This window comes from Phasianus colchicus, chromosome 1 (assembly GCF_987193195.1).
Source record: "Phasianus colchicus chromosome 1, bPhaCol1.hap1.1, whole genome shotgun sequence".
NCBI classification, from domain to species: Eukaryota; Metazoa; Chordata; class Aves; order Galliformes; family Phasianidae; genus Phasianus; species Phasianus colchicus.
Window position 1 is genome coordinate 108,775,164 of NC_143436.1, and position 21,993 is coordinate 108,797,156.

General features: G+C 36.3%; 1 protein-coding gene across 9 annotated transcripts in view; it reads left to right on the forward strand.

Moving 5' to 3' along the window:
- TTC3 (tetratricopeptide repeat domain 3) overlaps nucleotides 1-21,993 on the forward strand; it is a 62,007-nt gene that overhangs the window by 33,111 nt on the left and 6,903 nt on the right. For 8 of the 9 annotated variants that reach the window (XM_090122498.1, XM_090122505.1, XM_031612638.2 and 5 more), the window contains 18 exons: nucleotides 785-907; nucleotides 1,081-1,182; nucleotides 1,839-1,931; nucleotides 2,490-2,554; nucleotides 3,909-4,045; nucleotides 6,984-7,292; nucleotides 8,127-8,390; nucleotides 9,022-9,068; nucleotides 10,642-10,698; nucleotides 11,799-11,872; nucleotides 12,468-12,614; nucleotides 13,495-14,389; nucleotides 15,708-15,773; nucleotides 16,357-16,506; nucleotides 17,871-18,010; nucleotides 19,572-19,640; nucleotides 20,468-20,564; nucleotides 21,477-21,577. In XM_090122498.1, the coding sequence (XP_089978624.1) occupies nucleotides 785-907; nucleotides 1,081-1,182; nucleotides 1,839-1,931; nucleotides 2,490-2,554; nucleotides 3,909-4,045; nucleotides 6,984-7,292; nucleotides 8,127-8,390; nucleotides 9,022-9,068; nucleotides 10,642-10,698; nucleotides 11,799-11,872; nucleotides 12,468-12,614; nucleotides 13,495-14,389; nucleotides 15,708-15,773; nucleotides 16,357-16,506; nucleotides 17,871-18,010; nucleotides 19,572-19,640; nucleotides 20,468-20,564; nucleotides 21,477-21,577 (2,936 nt within the window). The remainder of the gene's footprint in view (nucleotides 1-784; nucleotides 908-1,080; nucleotides 1,183-1,838; nucleotides 1,932-2,489; nucleotides 2,555-3,908; nucleotides 4,046-6,983; nucleotides 7,293-8,126; nucleotides 8,391-9,021; nucleotides 9,069-10,641; nucleotides 10,699-11,798; nucleotides 11,873-12,467; nucleotides 12,615-13,494; nucleotides 14,390-15,707; nucleotides 15,774-16,356; nucleotides 16,507-17,870; nucleotides 18,011-19,571; nucleotides 19,641-20,467; nucleotides 20,565-21,476; nucleotides 21,578-21,993) is intronic. The other variant, XM_090122537.1, reaches the window with a different exon arrangement.

A 21,993-nucleotide genomic window follows, 5' to 3' on the forward strand; every position in this document is an offset into this window, starting at 1 on the left:
TACGTATTTAAAAACAAAAATGAGGCTTTCTGTAGTTCTTGGTAACTGTATTGGGAGCTGTATGGTAAAATTCCTTGTTTGAGTAAAATATCTATCTTGTGGTAATAAGATTAAAAACTACTCTGTTGCATTGAAAAGCTTTAAAATTTCTTCTCTGATTATTACTGATGATTATTATGATTATAGAGACTCTTGGAGAATGTCATACAAATATCTGGAGGCTGTGATTGGGTATTTATTTATTTCTAATAATGCTTTATTAATTTCAGGCCAGTTCCAACCCCATGGAACTTGTACATACTTTACATAAAGCCACTGTAATGTACCTCATACACTGTTAAAGGAGACCTCATTAGCTGCATTGCAGAGCCAGGTCTGAGCTGTTCCTGGGAATGTACTTAATGTCATAACCCAGATCCCAGAGTTGCTATAAAATGGCAGGAACAAGCAGTCAATTTTCATCGTTATATTGGGGTAGTCTGGCTTATCATTTTTGGTAATTGAGTATATAAGTATTCACATGCTAATGGAAATGTTAAGCTTGGATAAGCCTGCATGCAGGGAAGTATTCTTAGTTGATAGCAGTTCAAATGAACTTTTGAATATTTCGGTGTAAAAGGACAATCTTGCATGGCTTTCACTATGAGAGAGTTGTTCTTTTGGTTTTAGTTACCTGCTGTTCAAAAAGAGATGTCTGCTTCACCACAAAGTTCCCTAGAAAAAAAACAATTGATCTTCTCTTGGTTTCTATGCAGTTTATCTTCTATCACTTTGTGTTTTTCAGTTGCTCTTAAAGAATTGCATTGAGGAATGCAAATTCCCTCCAGAACCAGATGCAGTTTGTCGCTATCAGCAGTGCCATGGCCACTCCAAAGTCCAAATATTTTTTACAGATCCAGACTTCAAGGTACATTTTTGTTCAATGAGGATTTTGGAAATAAAACTTTCTATCTTCTTGTTTTCAGTCCTCTTCCATATTAGAGAGCTACAAACACAACATTTGGTTGTGTCTTCTGTTAAGCTGTGCACTATTTTCTGTGTTTTTAAAGATGCTAAATTTGTATTATTTTCCACTGCTAGGGTTTTATACGTATTACTTGCTGTCAGCAATGTAGACTGGAGTTTCATACCAGCTGTTGGAAAAAGTTGAAAACTGCAAACTACAGTGATAAGAATGACAAGGTAAGAGCTGTGTTAGACTAGAAACATTTTATTTCTTCTTTGTCTAGTCAGTATTACAACATTCTTTTTTTTTGTGGTAAGTGAGGTGCTACAGCTACATATTCTACTCATTTGACAGGAAGAGAGGAAAGAGAATCCTCTTGCTGAATGGTCTAATATGCAAGTGTTGGCAAAGCTTGCTTTCATTTACAGAAGAAAGGCCTGGATGTGCTTAGCCTGTTCTTGTGTTATTTATGTCTTTCCATGGGAAAATTTATTCCTTCTAAAGTCTTGTTGTTGAAGAAGCAATTTGACATTTATTGTATCTGAAGTAATTTTACGGAAGATTATATTGGCAATCAACCTGAAATAAAAGGAAATTCTGGGAGGGTATGAGTACGTAAAGTAATGGTCTTAAAGTTGTCTCCTGAAACTGAAGCTGGAGGAGGACCTTTGCTTTGTGAATAGCAGGTATTTGCCACAGGTGTAGGGCCCTTTTGGTTGGAATTCCTTGCCTAGACAGCAGTGAGTGATTTGCTTTCTTCATCCAGTAGGAGTCTAAATCTATGCTAGTTTTAATTACCTCAGTCACCTCAAGTAAAAAAGCTCTAATCTGTATGAGAATATAGAATTTGCATGAATTTGCAGGTTTTTGTGTTTATCTTTTTCTCCTGCAGGATTTTCTTCAAGAATTATGTTTCACTCCTGACTGTACAGGCCTTATTTCAAAAATAGTTATTTTCAGTTCTTCTGGTTTGGTAAAATGTGAAGTAAGTAAAAGTTTATATAAAATATGAAAACTTTTAACGTATTTACTCTGGTGAAGGAGATAAAGTGAAGATGATAATGTAACTCACAAGTAATATGCAAACTCATGGAAGGAACTCTATTAGTTTAAGTTAGTGCTAGTCTTACTAAATGAAATACTCCTGTTGGGATGATGTGCTTATCCCCTGCAGTGTCTTGGGGAGTTGGGTTCTTCCTTGATCAGCACTGGTGTGTGAGAAGCAAGAAAAGATCTTGTAAAGTTTTCTTTCTGTCCACTAGTACAGATAAACAGTATCCAGTACTTTCTGACTTTGTGCTATCTTTCCACCTGTCTTTTTTGCACATAAAAACCTACTGCTGTGTGCTGAGTTGTAATGTTTGATGAGGATATTTTCATGTAGACCTTCATGAGACATAAGTAGCTTGCAAGTGTGCATAGTCACTGTGGTAGTGTTATTTTTTTATTTCTTTCCAAAGCATCAAATATTGTTGGGTTTCAGGAAAAATCAGTGCTGCATTGTAATCCAGATTTAATTAATATGATGCCACTTTTTTTGTAGTTTGAACAAAAGATCACAAAACCCAAGGAACCACCAAGAGCCATTATTAAACAGAAATGTTCAAGGTAAGCTCTCTAACATTTAGGAGTAAACTGAATCAATTTGAGGAAAAGTTTTCTCTAGGATTGAACTTCATGCCTTTTAAAGAATTGCTAAAACACCACAAATACTTTAGAAAGGTATTCTTGTCCTTTGCCTCTGAAAACATGTATTTGCATGAGCTGATCTTTTTTTAAATAGGAAATTAAATCAACTAAAAGGTTGAGTAAAAGTACCTAACAATCCAATTATAAAATTATTTAAATTAACTTATAAACCTGTAGCTCTGTGCTTTCATTTTACAGTGTGATCACAGGAGAGAGTTGATTGGTATGGCTGAAGAAATTATTGGTAACTCTCCAGTGGTCTTAGGTTTTAAAGACAATATTTTTATTTTGGTCACAGGAGACTCTTTTTCAAACATATGAGTTAATACAAAACTGTATTGCCACAGGTCTGTGCTGAGGGATACGTTGCCCACTGCACCACTGACTTCCCAGCAATTTCAGCCAATAGCTTTTGAGTGTAAATGGCTGTCTGTAATCATCTTCAAGTCCATCTTTCTCAAACCTAATCCCATTGTGAAATGTGTGGGTGGTGAAATAACACGTTGTTTGGGAAGAGTATGATTTGTAGGCTCTCTGTGTATGTCCTTCATTTGTAAGATGCTCAACAATTGGAATGCTGAAAGAGTGGGTGCTTGTCACTCCTCATAGTGGACTGGGTGTTCTGATTAAAAATACAGTGTTTCAAGTTGAGGGCATCTGGATTAGAATAGCAACCTCATTTTCAGTCTGAGGTTGCAAGTGTTCTATTCTTTCATTGCTAAGGGAAGAACTCAGCAAGATTTTAACTCTGGGAGAGAAATCTGTCTAGCAAACTTTATCTGGTTGCTTAGAAAGTCTAAGTGAAAACTGCATTTAATAAAGCTATTTAATAAGGTTGATGCATGTGCCTTTAATGTAACTGTTTTTATGCTTTTTGTTCAAGTGGAATTATAAGTAACAATATGCCAATAGGATAAAGCTGACAAGGAAATCCAAAAGTTAATGTTTGGTGCAAAATATTGAGTAAAAATTAAGTAAAAAAAAGTTTATTTCAGGTATTTAATCCTAATTCAGATGTTAGTAATGAGAGTAAAAGTTTCTTCAGGAATTTTGAGGAAATTCTCCCCATTGCATACCTGACTCATGAACGTATGTGATCTCTTACTAACTTAAACAAAAAGTAGCTTAACTATATTTATACTCTTCCAAATCATATTTTACAATAGAATGGATGTGTATAATTGTAGTAAGACTGGAAAAGTTTATTCACCACAGGAGTTAGGCACCTTTATCTCAAGTAACACTAGATTCACTGTTTAATTGTTCTTATCAGTTTTAGGAAGTTAAAAAGGAAAGAAGAAAAAAAAATAAGAAGAAAACGTGCACGGGAAGATGCACTGAATTCTTCTAAACAGAAAATAGAAGAAAGTCAGATGCGAAATGAACCACCTCAATACCGCAGTCGCAGTGGTATGTAGAAGTACAGATTGCTGTGTTAAGATAGCAGAAGATACCATAGGTAGTATTCTGGGTATCCTAAATCAAACAATAACAGAAGAACAGATTATTAATATTGAGCATACTTCTCCCTCTACCACCCTTGAAGAACTGCATAATCTTCCCTTAGGGACTTGAATTTTCAGTTAAGATTACTTTTATTACAGTTATTTAGAAATTAAAACCAAAACTGAAAGTTGTTATTGTATGGTCATTTAAGGTCCTTTTAAGGAACTTTTATTCTTGTTTCTGCAGCAGCAAAGGCTGTAAGAAATTGTGGAATCTCATCAGATTCTCAGAGGACGCATTTTCATCCCATACTCAACCAGACTCAGAGTTCTCCAGAGCCTTGCTGCCTGTTAAGTGGCATATCACAGATGTGCTGCTGCCTCATATCCTGGCACTTTCTCCATATAAACCTCTCACTTGCTGTCTTTTTAGCTTTTTTTCTTCTTTAGCCATTTTGCTCGAGAGTGGCCCTTTCATTAGCAGTGTAGATTACTATATTTGTTTCCTGTGGTTTTCTAAAATTGTGTTCAGATCACTTTGCTGTGTTCTTTTGTTTTTGTTTTTTTTTTAAGTTTAGATACCTACTTTCTTATGGCATATCTTTATTTTTAATCCTTGGATCCAACTGCATAGCATTCAGTTGTGTGTTTATGGTTTGACCTCAGTGGTCTTAAAACTTGTACGAACAGTACTTGTACTAAAGGTAGAAGTCCCTGGTGACTGGAAAAAAGAATGAGATATCACACCTGTCTTTAACAAGGATAGAAGCTATGACCCAGGGAGCATCGACCTTGTCAATCTCACCTCAGTTCTGGGGAAGACCATGAAGCAGATCCTCCTGGAAGCTAAGCTAAGGCACCTGAGAGAGAGGAAGGTGACATGGGATAATTAGCATGGCTTCACCAAGGGCAGATCCTGCCTGACCAGACTTGTGGTTTTTTGTGATGGCATAACTGTGGCAGTGGAAAAAGGGACAAAGGAAAAAATCAGTGATGTCATCTATCTGGACTTCAGTAAGGCCTTTGACAAGGTCACCCATAATATCCTGCTCTCCAGATTGGAGAGAGATGGATTCAATGAGTGGACTGTGTGATGGATGAGGAACTGTTTAGGAGACTGTACCCAGAGTGGTGGTCCATGGCTCAATGCCTCGATGGAGATCAGTAAAAAGTGGCATCCCTCTGGGGTCAGTAATGAGACTGATACTCTTTAAATGTTCATCAATGTCGCTGACAGTGGAATTGAGTGCATCCTCAGCAAGTTTGTGGATGACACCAAGCTGTGTGGTGCAGTGGACATGCCTGAGGAACAGGATGCCATCCAGAGAGATCTAGAGAGACTCAAGCAGTGGGCCCAGGAGAACCTCATGAGGTTCAACAAATCCAAGTGCAAGGTCTTACTGTGGTCATGGCAGCCCCCATTTATCAGTAAAGGCTGGAGGATGTAAGGATAGGGCACAGCCCTGATGAAAAGGACTTAGGAGTATTGGTGAATGGCAAGATGGATGTGAACCAGCAGTGTGCCCTCACTGCCCAGAAAGCCAACCACATCCTGAGCTGTATCCAAAGAAGCATGGCCAGCAGGATGAGGGAGTTGATGCTGCCCCTCTGTTCTGCACTGGTGAGACCTCAGCTGCAGTACTGTGTCCAGATGTGGAGTCCTCAGCACAGGAGAGATATGGAGCTGTTGGAATGTGTTCAGAGGAGGGCCACAAAAATGATCCAGGGGATAGAACACCTCTCCTATGAGGACAGGATGAGAGAGCTGGGTGTGTTCAGCTTGGAGAGGAGAAGGGTCTGGGGAGAACTGAGTGTGACTGTATCTAAAGGAAGGCTGTAAGAAAGGAAGGGACAAGTTTTTTAGCAGGGTCTGTTGTGATAGGACAAGGAGAAATGGTTTCAAATGAAAAGAGGGGAGATTTAGATTGGATATAAGGAAGAAGATTTTTAACATATGAGTGCTGAGGCACTGGAGCAGGTTACCCAGAGAGGCGGTGGATGCCCCATCCCTGGAGACACTCAAGATCAGGCTGGATGGGGCTCTGAGCAACCTGTTGGAGCTGTAGGTGTCCCTGCTCATTGCAGGAGGAGCGAATCAAATGGCCTTTAAGGATCTCTTCTAACTCAAAGAATTCTATGATTCTATGAAAGAGAGTAAACTTAGATTGGATATAAGGAAATGTGCTTAGTATGCTTGAAATTGTATCCTTGTTAAAATGATCAGTTATTCTGAATGTAATATGTAGTGCCTTGATTTTTAAAATCTTTTCGGGTCTACATCTTTTAAAGCTAGGTACTATCAATTAAGCTCTCAAAGTGATGTTCTGTAGATGTGTGGTCTTGAAGAATAATGAAGGTGAAGTCTGATACGAGCACATCATGTCTTCACTGTTGTTCTGCAGAGAACAAGAGGCAGGACCAGGGCAAAGGTTTACTATTGGATGTTCAGAAATGGGCTTTTGCTCTGGGAACTGGTGCTCAGGGGAGCTCTTTTCCAGTGCCAGGGCTGGCGTGCTGCCTGTGCAGATACATCTGTGCAGGCAATTGCTTGAAGTTCCTGCAAATGAAAAATATTTTTCTCTCTGCAATCTAGTTGAGGTGCTAAGGATTACTTAGTTCCATATCCAGAATTTAAAACCGTATACTATCACATTTATAATGATGAAATAAGCTTATATAAAAAGTTAAATATTTTGTTATTTTGAGTGTGGTAAAAAAGCTAATACTTAAGAACCATTTAATCCAAATTATCTGTACTTTAGAATTGATGTTTGCATTGTTTAAAACAAACAAACAAACAAAAAAAAACCAACAACAAACCAAACCAAAACACACACACACAAAAAAAAAAAAACAGGAAAAAGCCATGAAATCTTTTTGTTTGTTTTTAAATCCCATTGTAGATTATGCAGGTTATGCTGGTGATCAAGTCCTGCAGCGTATCATTCAAAATGCGGAGCAGATAAAAACAGCTGTTCGTGATGCCTCCAAACTGTTAAAGGAATTACTTTCCTGGTTTGTAATCAGTGAAGAGGATTACACATCATATTGCAAAACTAGCAGCATGTCACATGTTGTGGTGGAGCAGCTCATTGGTTACTTGATTCAGGAAGAAAACAGAGTGAAAACAAGGGGTTTTATCCGTGTCCTGAGTGAGCTGGAGGAAGTGGATCCCAAATTACAGAGGTGGATGAAACACCTTAATGATTTGGGTAAGCTGTGTGTTTATGTGTAGTAGCACAAGAACTTACCTGGTCATTATTGTTCAATCTACATATGAAAAAATAAGCTCCCTATTTCCCAGTTTTGCTTTCTTAACTTTAAAGGGTGAAGTAAAACTTTCTTCTTTTTCATTTACTTGAGTATTAGCAGGATTTCTGGAGCAGTAGATACAGCTGTTGGTAAGAGCAACAACCTCTCTTATCGCTGCAGATACAAACTTTTCAGAAAAAGTAAAGCATTTTAATGGATGCCAGGCTTTGAGAGAGAGAAACAATATAGATATATATTTTTTCTTACATCCTAAAATTCCTGAATAGACTTAAATGAGAATATTTATATATTTTATCTGTTTCTGGAAAGTGTATTGTGATGGTTTTTGGTTTTTTTTTTTTGTCATTTGACTTTATCTGATTGTTTAACTTGGAAGAAATTTATTTTCATATTCTTTGGTATTGTTGCCTTGCTGTGTATTTTGCTGTTGAATTTATACTTGGATGAAGATAAAAGCTTCTGTTTACTCGCAGAATGGACTTAAGATGCCAGAAACCTCCACAAGGATTGTGTATTTTAGTGTGTCCATGTCCTTCAAAGAATTTGTTCAGATGTATTATACTCATTGTTGACCAAGAGTATAATTAGTATAAAGTTAATTTGTTGTGTTAACTTTCATTTGCAAGATTAAAAAGGTTTTACATAATTCATTTCATCTACCATATATTTAATTTTAGGAACAAAATGTTCCTCTTACCAGAAGAGTACCCCACTTAGAAGCAAAACAAACTCTGAGGCTGAAATGAAATGATGGCTTTTTTCTGTTCTTTTAGGGTTGACAGCTACAGTGAACTTTATCCTTCAGTATGGACAATTTTTAAAACAACTTGACTTTTCTATTTTATCTGCACTCTGGAATGAGAAGTATGGTAGTAAATTTGACTACGTGTCAAGTAGTTCTGAAAGCAAAGAAATTCTTGACTATTTTTTAAAACCACCTCTAGAAAAAGTTCGTTGTTTTATATGGCTATTAGAAGACAACAGAGAAAATTTTCCATCTCTTCATCAAGCTTTAGATGAATTCTTTAATAAAACAGGTAAGTGTGCAAAGGTCTCACAGAATCACAGAATTGCCAGGGTTGGAAGGGACCTCAAGGATTGTGAATCTCCAACCCCCCTGCCACATGCAGGGCCACCAACCATCTCACCTAATGCTAGACCAGACTGCCCAGGGTCCCATCCAATCTGGCCTTGAACACCTCCAGGGATGGGGCATCCACAACCTCCCTGGGCAGCCTGTTCCAGTACCTCACCACTCTCTCCATTCTTACAAGCATTGAATCTTGTCTGCTTTTTACACCTCATTTGATATACTCTGTAAAAACTGAAATGTCTTTAATTGCTAACCTCATACATATGAACTTGTGCGTTCAGTGCTTAAAATACTGTATAGTCTTAAAAAAAAACCACCAAGGCATTCTGTTGTGGGCTACATTCTGCTGTTTGTATCATGTGCCAGCACATAAGTCTATGCATATATGCAGTCTATACAGAATTAATACTGAATTTTAAGCATAAAGATTCTGTAACAAATCTTTGAGATGTGATGCTTCAGTGGTGTTTGATGGAATATAGTCATTATTACTGGGATTGCATAGCTCACAGTTGTAAATTACACTAAATAGTAATATTCCAGTTTATGAGTGTGATTTTATGATCCTTTTATAGACAACCCTACCATCATATTAAAGAAGCATGGAAATGAAGATATATTGGTATGTTAACCTAAGTATCCATTCTGATATAAGCTCAGAAACAAATACATGTTTGGTGTTGAGAAAAATGTGCAAAAATGAATGAGACACTTGCATTTCTTCACTTTTTGTTTGTTTGTTAACATCATCCTTTAGACCTGATTAGAGACTTACACTTTTTTAAATAGCCTCTGACCTTTAGTAATGCATTGTATACTCTTTTTCTTCTGTGAGTATTTATATAGGATTTTCTCTTCAGTTAAACCAGCAGGATAGCTTTTAGAGTGTGCACATTTCAAGGATGAAGATGAGGGAGTTACAGTGAAAGCAAGCGAGACTACAGTAATGTTACACTGCCCCTTTTGGATAGGGCAAATATGGTGTAAAGATAGAGCAAAGTTTGGTGTTAAGTTGAAAAGATCTCTCTAGAAGAACTGTACAGGAATTGAGAAGAAAAAGGTGTGCCCAGTTTTACAGGCAGAGATTCTTACTAATTTGCCTGTCTACATATTTACCATGACTGACATGAAGCATCATTTTTCCTTGAGAGTGCTTAATTAGAACCTGAAGAATTTCAGGTGTTAGCTGTACTGTGTATTTAACATCCAAAGCAACACATGAGAGGGTGGTGTAACCCAGTTTTGCTTTCAGCTGTCATTAAATTGTAAGGATGGAATTAGGAGATCATTCTGCTAATAAGCGTAGTAAATTTGAAGTGAGATATACTTATAGCACTTGTAGTGAACAACTTTTACTGATGCTTTTCAGATTAAACCCAGAACTCTTAAACTGTATATCGTTCTGAATCACTTTTTGGTTAGTACGTTAATTACAATCCTAACTGGCAGGAATGTGTCATTTCAGTTAATTACGTGTTTGAAACACTCTCAATTAGAACTATTCTAGCCTGCAGATAAATTTATCGGTACAAAACCAAGATTTGCTTTTGATACAGAATAAACTTTGCGACTTATTAATTAATATAAATGATAACGAGATGTGAAATCCCTTGCTCTTTCATTGAATGAATTAGAAATCCAAGAATTAAATAAAACCTGCTACAATATATTCTATTTCATATTCCTATTTATGTCCTAAAATAAAATGATAATGAAGTCTTTCATTATATATTAATGTGAAGAGGCATCTTAGTTCTTCCTTATCCTAATAGGAATTTGAAGTGACAGAAACTTCTGACAGCTCTATTTGCTTTTGTTCCCTACAAAAATCTGTGTTGCCACAGGTTCACAGCTGCCTAAATATGCAATTTCAGATATAAGTAGTGAGTAAGCATCCAAACTACTAAGACAGTGCACTGTTCTGTCTATATTCTGTTCAGTGTTCAAGGAGCAAAATGATGAAAACGAACAAAACGACAAGGTTTTGCTAAGCTCTGGTACTTTTTGTGTTGTTCAGATGGGAACATAGGAGGGAGGGACAAGGTGGCATGTGTGCTTAACCTTGGAAATCTTCCTGGTCGAACCAGAATCAGAATTTTAATACGAGACTTTTCAATTTATGTACTGATTTTGGAAATGCATCATCATTTTATTATTATTGTTTTATATAATAATTTGATTTCTTTCTGTTTCAGACTAATGGTATCAAAGTTAAAAACAAAAGCAGAAAGAAGAACTATAAAGACTCACGGGTCAGTAACTTTTTAGTTGCTTACTACAAACAGTTTTCTTTCAGAGTTGCTGGAGATCAGATCTATAGAGGTGGTTTCTGTAAATATCTTGTGGAAGCTCCTTCTTGAAGTGTTTTTTTTTTCCTCTAGTGGAAATATGTTAAGGCTCAGTTAATACTGTTCTAGTTATTTTGTTACAGTTTTAATTGGTCAGTGTAAAAGATGATTCTGCACTTGAAAAAGAAGTTATTTATGAAGATTTTGGGTTCTAATTGTGTGCTAGTAACTTCAGTCTGTCCACTGTCCTCACACTTTGATCTTAACTTCCCACAGGAGAAAATAAAAAATAGTCAGTGAATACAAATCACAGACTGCAATGCATAATTGATATTTCAGCTCCATTTTGTTTGCCAAGGATAAATAGCAAATGTGAGAAAGAACTATTTACCAGTCCTCATGAGATAAACCTGAAATTTTGTCTCTATCTGCCTTTCTGATCATTTTTATGGACCCTGACTGAAGTTGCAGGTCCTTAGTGCTAAGATAAAACTTCAGTCAGTATTTTATAGATTTTGCTAGAAACAATGTTGAATCCCAAACACAGCATCTCGTTTCACTTCTCTAGAATCTTGCTTTATTGCAGTCATCTTGATTTCCTCCGTGCTCCCAACATTTTATAATTTTGCTCATATTTCATGACAAAAATTACAATCCTTGATTTTTTCTAGGAAGAGATCCCTAAAAATTCAATTGGTGTCTGCAGTAGGCAAAACTCTGCCATAAAAGGAAGCTGTGTGTCTTACCAGAACTCAGCAAAAAATTAAGCACATCTAGGATTTAGATGAAATCTGTAAATAAAAATTTAAAAAGATAGGTTGGACTGTTGGAATATTGCAGTATTATACGTTCTAAAGTAAGCTCTGAAGAAGCTAATAAATTAAATTAAAGAAGTTTCTCAATGTGGCTTAATGCAGATAATTGTACTTGAGTGTTTTGCCATTCAGCATCTTGCATTTGAACACAGTAAAATTACAGAAGAAGGTTCTGTGTAAGCAAGTTACTCATACTCTTTACACTGGATCATTTTCCAAGATGAAAAGTAATAATCTGTTTTGAATTAGTCTGTTTTAGTATTATCCAGTGGAGTTAGTACAGCACCACAAGAAGAAAATACGTTTATAGAAGAAAATAAAATGTAAGTATCATCACTCACCTTTACTTTTGTTGCCTAAGCTCCAAAGTACTTTGCAGGTACTAGAGAAGTCAGACTTAGAAACACCTTAGAAAGTCTGGTTCGTATCTCAGTATTTCTTGAAATGACCTTCATTTGAGCTTTATGAGAGCCATTACATACATACACAGGTATGATGGATACTAGAGTTTTTAAGATGTTAGTGGTCTAAGAGGTAATCAAATAATGAGCAAATTGCATCCCAGTAAGGCTTCTAGGCCAAAAGCTATTCTTTCGTGTAACTTCTTATCTTCTTCCTCTTCCACTTTACTGTAGAAAGAAATTAGTTGATAAATTTGTCAGATGAAGTGCAGCTGCTAGGAGACAGCTAAGCTTTATTACCATTAGTTACTATTAGTTACTGGTTATTCTCAATTTAAGAAGTTTACCAGTTCACTATTTTGGGAATAGTGCATGTTCTACTTGTTAGAAAATGTTTGCTATTGGGATATTTCTTAGCATCTGTGTAGCTGCCATATGGTGATACTCTTCTCAGTCTATTTGAAGAATGTCATTATTTTCAGAGATATTGACTTTTTTTTTTTTAATAACTTTGTAGAGATTTTACATATTATGAACCATGTATAATCCCAGAATATCTTCGGGGGCAACTAGAGGAATTTGAAGCTGTATATGACATTTCAAACAGTAACAGCTATCAAAGACTGGATGCTAATCTAAATCAAACCTGTGAAAGTTTATATGAGTATGTATGCATTTCTGTGATTAGCAGTTAAAAAGTTTTACTGTTTCAGCTTAAATGCATATAAATTCTGTAGCTTTATGTTAGAGAATTAATGCTTATTCCAAGAAATAACTGATGGAAGTAATTGGAATTAAATCTTTGATGCCTACTGTAGAACGGATTGACGATTACAAACACGAAAACTGTAATTTTGGATGAGTGCAGAAAAATTGAGGCCTTGAACTCAAACTTGTGAATCTGCTTGTAAGGAATAAAGGAGGTCTGTCAAATGACAGGGTGCAGTTTAGCTTTGAACAAGTGAGCAGGACAACATCTGACACCTGAAGGTGGAATTCAACTGTTTGTTTTATCAATACTCATTGTAGTCATTTCTAAATGAGAAAATTATGGCATATAACAACACAGAAAGTATATCTTGATACAATTTACTAACAGCATATCTTATATGTATCTGTCATCTGATGGCAACAAACATATTTTCCTTAGACTATCTCTTTCTTTGTTCCTTTCAATTCTCATTTAACTGGTATGTAGATTTAATGCAGTAACACCTCATGTAAATAACAGGCTTTTTAGAGGCAGCAGTATTAGATGCAACATCTTATTAAATAACATAATTGGATAAAGGCCAGAATTAAGTCCTGATGGTACATAAAGATATGTACTATGCTTTCTGGTGGTTGCAGATTTCTGAGTAAGACATGGAGAAGTACCATTATTACAGACAATTTTTATGCTTAGATAGAACACCATCTTCCAAATGATCATTCTTCAGTAGTGCTGAAGACTTATTGCTTTTTATTTTACTGTGTAAATACATGTGAAATAGAACTTGAGAATTGTATGAGAAATTGCTAACAATTACAACTTTTTTTTTAAGCTATTTCTCTCAGATATTGGAAGAGCATGGTCCGATGGAATTAAATAATAAGTTGCTAGTTGGGGAATATGAACATTTCCCTGAAGAAGCTCGAAAGATTGTAGAAGATGAGGGTGGTTTGAAATCTTTTCTTCTGAAATCCCATCGTTTCGTTATGGTGGATAATTTTATTAGCTTAAGGCATGATGTTCTTATTAAAGAAAAGAAAAACAGAGATGAGACTGAAAATAAAGAAGAAGGAAATTATATGGTCTGTGATGTGCAAGAAAATTCTTTCCAGAACAAGATACAGTTAAATCCAGCTGCTAAGGAATTTAAACCATTGGCTTATCCTAAACAACCTCGTATATCAACATCTACTGACATACCATTAGAAAGCTGTGAGACTCCACAGTATTTGCCCTATTCTTTGCCTACTTCATGGCAATCAATGCTTAGTCAGGATATTGATCCTGTTGAAAATATGCCTTATTTTTCAAAAGTTTTATTTTATCAAGATTTTCAGAATCAAAGCAGATTTTTGCCTCAGACTTCCTGGGGTTATCGGTGTGAAAGAACATCGCCAGTGACTTCTCCACTGCCTCTCCTGTCAAATGTTGCCAAGCAACCTCGGTATATTTATGCTGATCGTGTCGCTCATCAGGATAATGATGAATTAGCAATTTCAGACAGAAAATATGTCAGCAGCAGCTTTATACCAGCTGAAATAGAAACAGTCAGAGACCCTCCGTGCCTGGTGGAGAACTCGGATAGCGCATTTTGTAAAGACAGTTTTGCTGTTGCAAATAGTACAAATGAAGCTGAATGTGATATACAGGTGATTAAGAAGGAAAAAGAAAGCAGAGGTATACCTGTAATGAAAAACAATCTGCAAACAAGGATGGTAGCTGTTCAGGTAAGAGATTAAAATGGAACACTCCTTTAAAAGCTTGTAAGTGACAAAAGATGGTGTTGAAATCCTGCACTATGTTTCTGCAGCTGTGGAAGGCACAGCTCCTTTTGGGGATGATTTTTTTTATGACTTCCTGAAGGGTCAATTGTTTATTGTGTTTCAAGAGCAATAATACTTCAAGCTACCCAAATACAAGGAGTACTGTATAATAGTATTTAGTGTTCTCTAGTACTTTTTTTTGTTAAGAATGCGCTTTGTGTGCACTTTGTGACAGGTTTCCAGTGTTACAGGTACAGCAGTTTCTTACATCCGTTCCTATGGTAGATTATCCAACATGCTAGAAGAATAATTGTAGAGAAGTTCCTCATCTTAATTTGTTTCTCATTGCTAAGGAAATAATAACTTTTTATAGCTGTGAGACAGTCATCTTTTTGGTTTTGCTTTCTAAATTATGAAAGTGTTAACATGTTTCATTGTTACCCTTATTTTTTTTGCCAGACTTGTTTTGTTTGCACTTACTTACTTGAAATCTTTCCCGAGCAGTTGCTGACTTGGCAAATGAATTCAGTAGCTTGGCTAACAGGGCTTTTAAATTGGAATTTCTTTTTAGTTTTTGAGCACATTTAACAAACTGTCAACAGAAGACAACAACAGTTTTCAACTTAGTGAATTCTGGTTAGCAGAGTGTGAACGGTCAGAATGCAACAGATGTGTGTGTTTGTGGAAGTGTGGTATGGCAAAGCATTTGCCGTTATTTGGCTATGATTTTAATAGCATATTAATATTGTAACATAAAGCAGATCTTCAGTATTTTGCATGATTAAATTTTAAACTTCAGTTCTTTCAGTGAGTCCTTAATGAGCGATGCTAGAAGAAAACAAGCACAAATTCCAAAGTCTTTGAGTTTAGTAGCTTTTGAGGAGATGCATTTTTGTCATAGATCATGAGCAACAAAACACAGTTGCTTCGTGAGCAGTCAGACACTGGATTTGCCAGTCTTAAGAATATAAATAGAGTGAATGTGCCTAGATGGAGCACAGCTGTGTTTGAAGACTGTAAGAACTGTCCCCAATATAATGCTTCAGTCAATTAAAATTGGGAAAGATTAGGGAAAAAAAGTGCTTTCATTATAACTTCAAGTCCATTTTGGGAATATATGCATAGTTTCCTGTTACATTGCTGTAGGTAAACCTATTTCATAATGTAGTTAGATTCGTAGAATTGTTGGTTAGATATAAAAGCTCCAGAACAGAGCTGACATAGTAGTTGCATGTGGAAACAGGAGATTTTTCTAATCAGTTAATGATTCTTTATATTCTAGGTGAATAATGAAGTAACTGATAGGGAAACTAATACTTTGCCTTTTCATCCATTTGAGAAGCAACAAGTAAGTTACCTGTGTAACTTTTATTTCTACATATTTCTCATGAAGAAGTTTAAAGGAGTGTCCAAGTTCATAGTAGCATGAAGATAAAGGTTCTCTGGAAATGGGATGTTCTAAAAGATATTTTTGATTCAGGGTTATTTTCTTTTGTTTGTGTTGGACTGCAATCTGTAATGTCCTTACAAACTTTACCTAGGCCCACAAAAAGGAGGCTTTGGAGCTTTGTGCTGTAGCCATTCAGATGTTGGACTATGTTCTAGGGAAACTTCCTCTCAAAAAATCTTGAAGTTTGATTTAAATTGTCAGATATAGACTGAGACATCTCAGGCTGATAATAATGGCAACCTTACATGTCTGTCAGAATGAGAAAATATGATCTTCAGGCTCTTCATATTCCAGTCTTTTCAGACATGGATGTTCGTTTCTGTTATACAGATTTCTCTGTCCCAAAGAAACAAAAGCAAAACCACCACAAAACAACAAAAAATCCTCACAGTTTGAGTATCAGCTAATTGACTGTCATGAGTGTTTGCTGCTCTGTGTTTAGTAGATTCTGAATTACTCTCTGTAACTAATTTATTTTCAGGGAGATATTCTACGTATGGAAAAAGAGCATCAAGTATTAAAAAAACAACTTAAAGAAGCACAGGAAAAATATGAACAATTACAAAACCGGAGCTCAGAGGAAATCAGTGTTTTAGAAGAGCTGATAAAGAAGACTGTTCAAGAGAGAGGGGTAACACATTTACCTGTGCAACAGTGGGGTTAGCAAATATAAACTGCAGTGGCTGACAGTATTGGTTGTGATGGGTCAACACCCATTACATTTTTTGTAACTTGAATGATGGTCCTCATAGCTTTGAAGTCTTACTCAGCAAATCTGAAAATCTTTGTGTACTGTCTTAAGAACACACTTAAATGAACATAGAAAATTGGTTGCATCCATCTAGTGGATAGGTACTGGTTCTTATTCTAAAGAATAAAAAAAAGCACCGTGTTATTGACACTTTCCCTCTTCTTGAGGAGAAGGGCTTCCAGTGGTCAGTGATTTATTTGTTGGGAAGTCTAACAGACTTTCTTTGAAAATGTCTGGGAGTAGGAGTAGTTTCCAGACATCACCATCAGCTTGTTAGCATTTTGACTTGCTGGATTTTATAGTTAAAGCTGAGTGTGCTACAAACTGTTCATTTGTCTGCATTTAAAGGGAGTTTTGCATTTGAATAAATAAATCAGGTTAGGCCAAAGCCATTCTTTCCATCTCCCCTCATTATTGTTTAATAAAGAGGGGGGGTGGGTCTATCCTACAATATTCCTTTAATGTATTTTCCTTTCGCTTGTGTATTTTTTGGAGTAAATTCTTTTACTGCATCTTAGGATCTCCTGAATTCTTGCTTTAACATTCACAGAATCACAAACTGGTTTGGGTTGGAAGGGACCTCAAAGATCATCTATTTTCAACCCCCTGCCATGGGCAGGGCTGCCTCCCACCAGCTCAGGCTGCCCAGGGCCCCATCCAATCTGGCCTTGAGTGCCTCCAGGGATGAGGAACCACAGCTTCTCTGGGCAGCTGTGCCAGCGCCTCACCACCCTCTGAGGAAAGAATTTCTTCCTAATATTGAATCTAAATTTCCACTCTCTTAGTTTAAAGCCATTTTCCTTGTCCTAACACTACGGCCATGGTAAAAAGTCTCTCTCCATCTTTCTTATAAGCACTCTGTGTATTGAAAGGTTTTAAGATTTCCCTTGGCCCTTCTTTTCTCCAGGCTGCACAAGCCAGCTGCCTTCAACCTTTCTCCATAGAAGAGGTGCTCTATAGCCCTGTGATCATCTTCGTGTCCTGCTCTGAACCCACTCCAACAGCTCCACTCTTTCTTGAGCTGGAGTCCTCAGGCCTGGATGCAGTACTCCATATGGGACCTCATAAGGGCAGAGTAGAGGGAGACAATCTTGTGCTAAATACCTGACCTAAAAGTAAATTAAGTGAAGCTGTCACTGTAAATTTCAGTGACATTTCTTTTGATCATGTGTCAGCAATCTGCTCTAACTTGCATTTTAATAGAATACTGTTTGCAGAAATGTTTTCTTATTTTCTGCTTTTAGATATTTAAGAAAGAAGTGGAGTGGCTTCATCAAGCTTTAGAAATAAAAGTAAAAAAATGGCAACAAGAGAAAAAGGAAAATCAAGAGAACTTAAAAGCAATGAGGAGCACAGCCAAAAAGCATGTGGATACCAATGATAGGTACCATTTTTGAACACAGAATTACATTATTGTCCTTTTGCTTGATTTTTTTTTTCTAAAAGCAGCAGTACGTATGGCTGTTTCTAATAGACTGTGATAAATTTCATATCCACTGATTCTTTGATGTATGCAGAATGAAAACTCCAAACTTCTTGCTCTGATAATATAGTTCTGAAAGTAAGTTAAATGCAACTTTTGGATTAGAGCTGCTGTCAGGAGGATATACATGTAATTATTTAACCTAGTAAGTACTAAATAACCTAATAAATACTACTTCTTCACTACTTAAAATGTTCCAGTTTTCCAGCCTCCTTTAGATCTGCAATGCTTTGATACTTTTCTCCTTCATAACTTAACATTGTTTCCTCACTGTGCTCTGCTTTTGCTGTATGATTGGTCTTAAATTTTCAATTCATTTCAGTTTTCATGTCTTGATCCTCCTCAGTCAACCCGACTAAACTCTGATCTGCGTCTTTCACTCTTTTTATCTGTTCTGCCACGTGGCATATCTGAAGGTTATTTTGGGATGCACATTTCCTTCCTTTCTAGGCTTATTGTTTATTTCTCAGTTTGAAGTAAAACTGCAGGAGCCACATAGCTGCATGTATCTGTTCTGTTTTTTACCCATTCTTCACCCTGTAAGAGAAGTCTGCAGAGCCTCCCATGGAACTTAGATAAGTAATATCTTACCACAGTCCTGTGTGCAGCAAACCCAGGTATTCTCCTGGCAAGTTGTTCTCCTGGCTCTGAAGGAACACGAACCAGCTTCATTCAGTCATCTACCACAGTGCAGGCATCTCAGAGATCACATAGAATCCTAGATTTGCACAGGTTGGAAAAGACCTTAAAGATCATAGGTCCAATCACGACCTAACCATACTACCCTAACTCTAACAACCCTCTGCTACATCATGTCCCTGAGTACCATATCCAAATGGTTTTTAAACACATTCAGGGATGGTGACTCAACCACCTCCCTGGGGAAGCCTATTCCAGTGCTTAACAGCCCTTATTCTGTGTGATTTGATGTAGCTTTTCCCAAAACATTTTAAGCACTGCAGAAGTCTTTAAGTAACTTTATCATTGGCTGTATAGCCAGCTAGAAGTTTTTTCAGAGTAACAGTGTGTGTGAAATATGAATGTCTGCTTTAGTTTTGTTTTTTTGGTTTTTTTTTTTTTTTTTGCAAATTCAGGTAAACATTTACAACAGTTGCCAGATAACTGATGAAGCTGACTTAATTAGCAAGTTTGTCAATCCCTTCTGTATTTTTAATATTTTCTGTCAGTTTTATAGACTTGAGAAGACTTCTGTCATAGAATGCTATTGTGTTATCTTTAATATGAATAGCTTGGGCCAAATCTTTCTTAAATAATTATCAGCTAGCACTTACATTGGTTACTTGCTTCTTAATTAGGAGTACATTTAAGTGCACTTAGAGTATTAACATGTAAGGTGTGCAGATTGTCACTGTTGCATATTTGTCACTCTGGTTATAGAGGGACGTGTATTTGCTAGAAAACATTTTTCAAAACAAGCTTAATGAATGTTTGATTACTCTAGGTATTCAAAGACCATTGATGAAAAGGAGAAGCAGTATAACACATGTTTGAATACATATCTTGAGACCAGGTAAAGCTCTTGTACCTCTCAGCAGTATTTGTTTTTCTATTGACTTTCCATTACTGGAGTTGTCTGTTTCACTCAGGGTGAAAGATCAGAAAAAAATAAGCACTTCAGTTTATATCTCTTATTCTCAGCTAGTTTACTTCTATTTGCCATGAGTAAATATTATTTTCTTTCAGATATTTAGAATCATAAAATTATTAAGGTCGGAAAAGACCTCTAAGATCACCTTGTCCAACCATCAGCCCATCCCTACCATGCCCACTGACCATTGCTCTCAGTGTCGTATCTCCACATTTCTTGAACACTTCCAGGAATGGTGGCTTTACAATAATTAAAAGCTGTCTTTCCAAAATCGTGTCAGATATTTCCCTTGATAATATGATCCTTTATTTTAGAACCCCTTAGAATTTAGGTGCACTACATGCATACTACATATCTAAATTTGTAGTTCTAAATATACGTAGTTATTGAAAATAATACTTCATAAAAGTTGCATATAGCTGGAATTCAAGGTTTAATTTATAGATACATTTTTAATATATGTGAACAGATTCAGAACAGTAGAACTTGCATGACTGTAGTAGTCAAGTTCCTGTAAACTTATTACGTTGCACAGTGAAAGTTAGTTCAGAAATCCCAAAGCTATGTCCATCAAGCCAGGAGTATAGCTGCAAGAACGTGATAATATGCCAGATACAACAGGTACAACATAAATGCAGATTAATGGTTCTGAGGAAGGGAGAAGTCATAGCTGTTAGAAAACCTCTAAAATGTCATCAATTTTAAATACTGCCGTGTTACTCAATTATTTAACCTTTTTTGTTTTGCAGTAATAAATTTGCTAATGAGAAAGTAAAACTGGAAGAACTTATTAAGAAGAGTCAAGATGACTTCAAGGAGCATGAGAAAAGAGCTGTTAAAGCAGAGGTACAAACAAAAAAAAACTGAAACACTTCTGTTACAGTCTGGATCACTTGCATTGATGGATGGGGAAGACGACTGGTGAAGTCTTATTTAACAATTTCCCTTTAAATAGTACCTAAGACATTTTATGAGAATACATGAAAAGTTTTAATCAAATATTGACAACTGCTGTTCATTATGTTATCCTGCAGAATTTTGCAGATCATCAGTATGTTATTACTGGCCAGTATTATAACTGTGCAGAATTTGGGGCTTCTGATATTGCCTTAAACAACATTATCTAACATTTCGGTTTCATACTTAGCCCTGTTATGAAAACATTTCATTAGTGAGTATTATAGGAAGATAGTATGAGTTATTTTTGCAAAGGAAATCCTTAGGGAATGTATGGCTACTTCATAATCTGACAGTCAGAACGCAATTTGGTTATTTCGCTGAAAGGAGTTTACTGATAAACATCAGTACTTTTGCCAACATAGCATTTAATATGGGAAAGACTTCTAATACACCGTATGACATACAATGCTTACTTCATAGAAAAGGTTTGAAGGCTGTTGTACCTGCAGTGAGATTTTATACAAAGATTAGATTGTTGATCCATGTTGGTCTTCTACCATACAGAATTTAAAAGGCTGCCTTGAACATTTAAAATGTGTATATAAATACACAAACACGTGCATTTTTAAGTTACAAGTAGAAGGAACATCTCTGCACGCATTCTGCTATCAGTTGAAGTGAATATAACCTACTTAACCTCTCAGAGGCCTGCCAATGCCCTTAATTCTAACTTGACGTTCTGTTGTGAGTGTATGTTGTACGCTGTATCATCAAACTGTTGTTTAAGAGGATCCAGGCTTTATTCAACAAAAGCAATGCTTTTGTTGCACTTCTTTAAAAGCTGTTATGTTGTTACAGATATCAGTACTCAAAAACTGGAAAGAAAGTGAATTATGCAAACTAAATGGCATAGTTTCCAAAGCAGAAGCAAATCTCAAGATGTTGAGGTCACTAAGCAGGTATGGAGAGTTTACACTAGCAATTTCAGTACTACTTCTTGTTAAACAAAAGCAACTACTGGATGTTTAATCATGATTGTTTTAACTAGACAAGTCAGTTTTGCTCACAAAGCGATGCTATCCTGAAATACGTAGAGTCATTAAATGCAGCTTTCCTGAAACTGGTTTTCTATTTTGGGCTTAAATTACCAACATGTGAGCAGCAAACTTCTTTTCTAATTCTCTCTTAGCCTGGGAAGATGAGGCTATTAGGAATGTTCCAGTTACTGCTATCCAGTAGCACTGGAAGAGGGCTGCAATGTAAATAAAAAAATGGTGAAACAAAACAGCTGGGTATTTGGCAAGCGTCAATGAATTAATATTTTAAAGACGTATGCCATGTTCCATCTCCCTGTCTAGGTTGCCCCAAAATATTA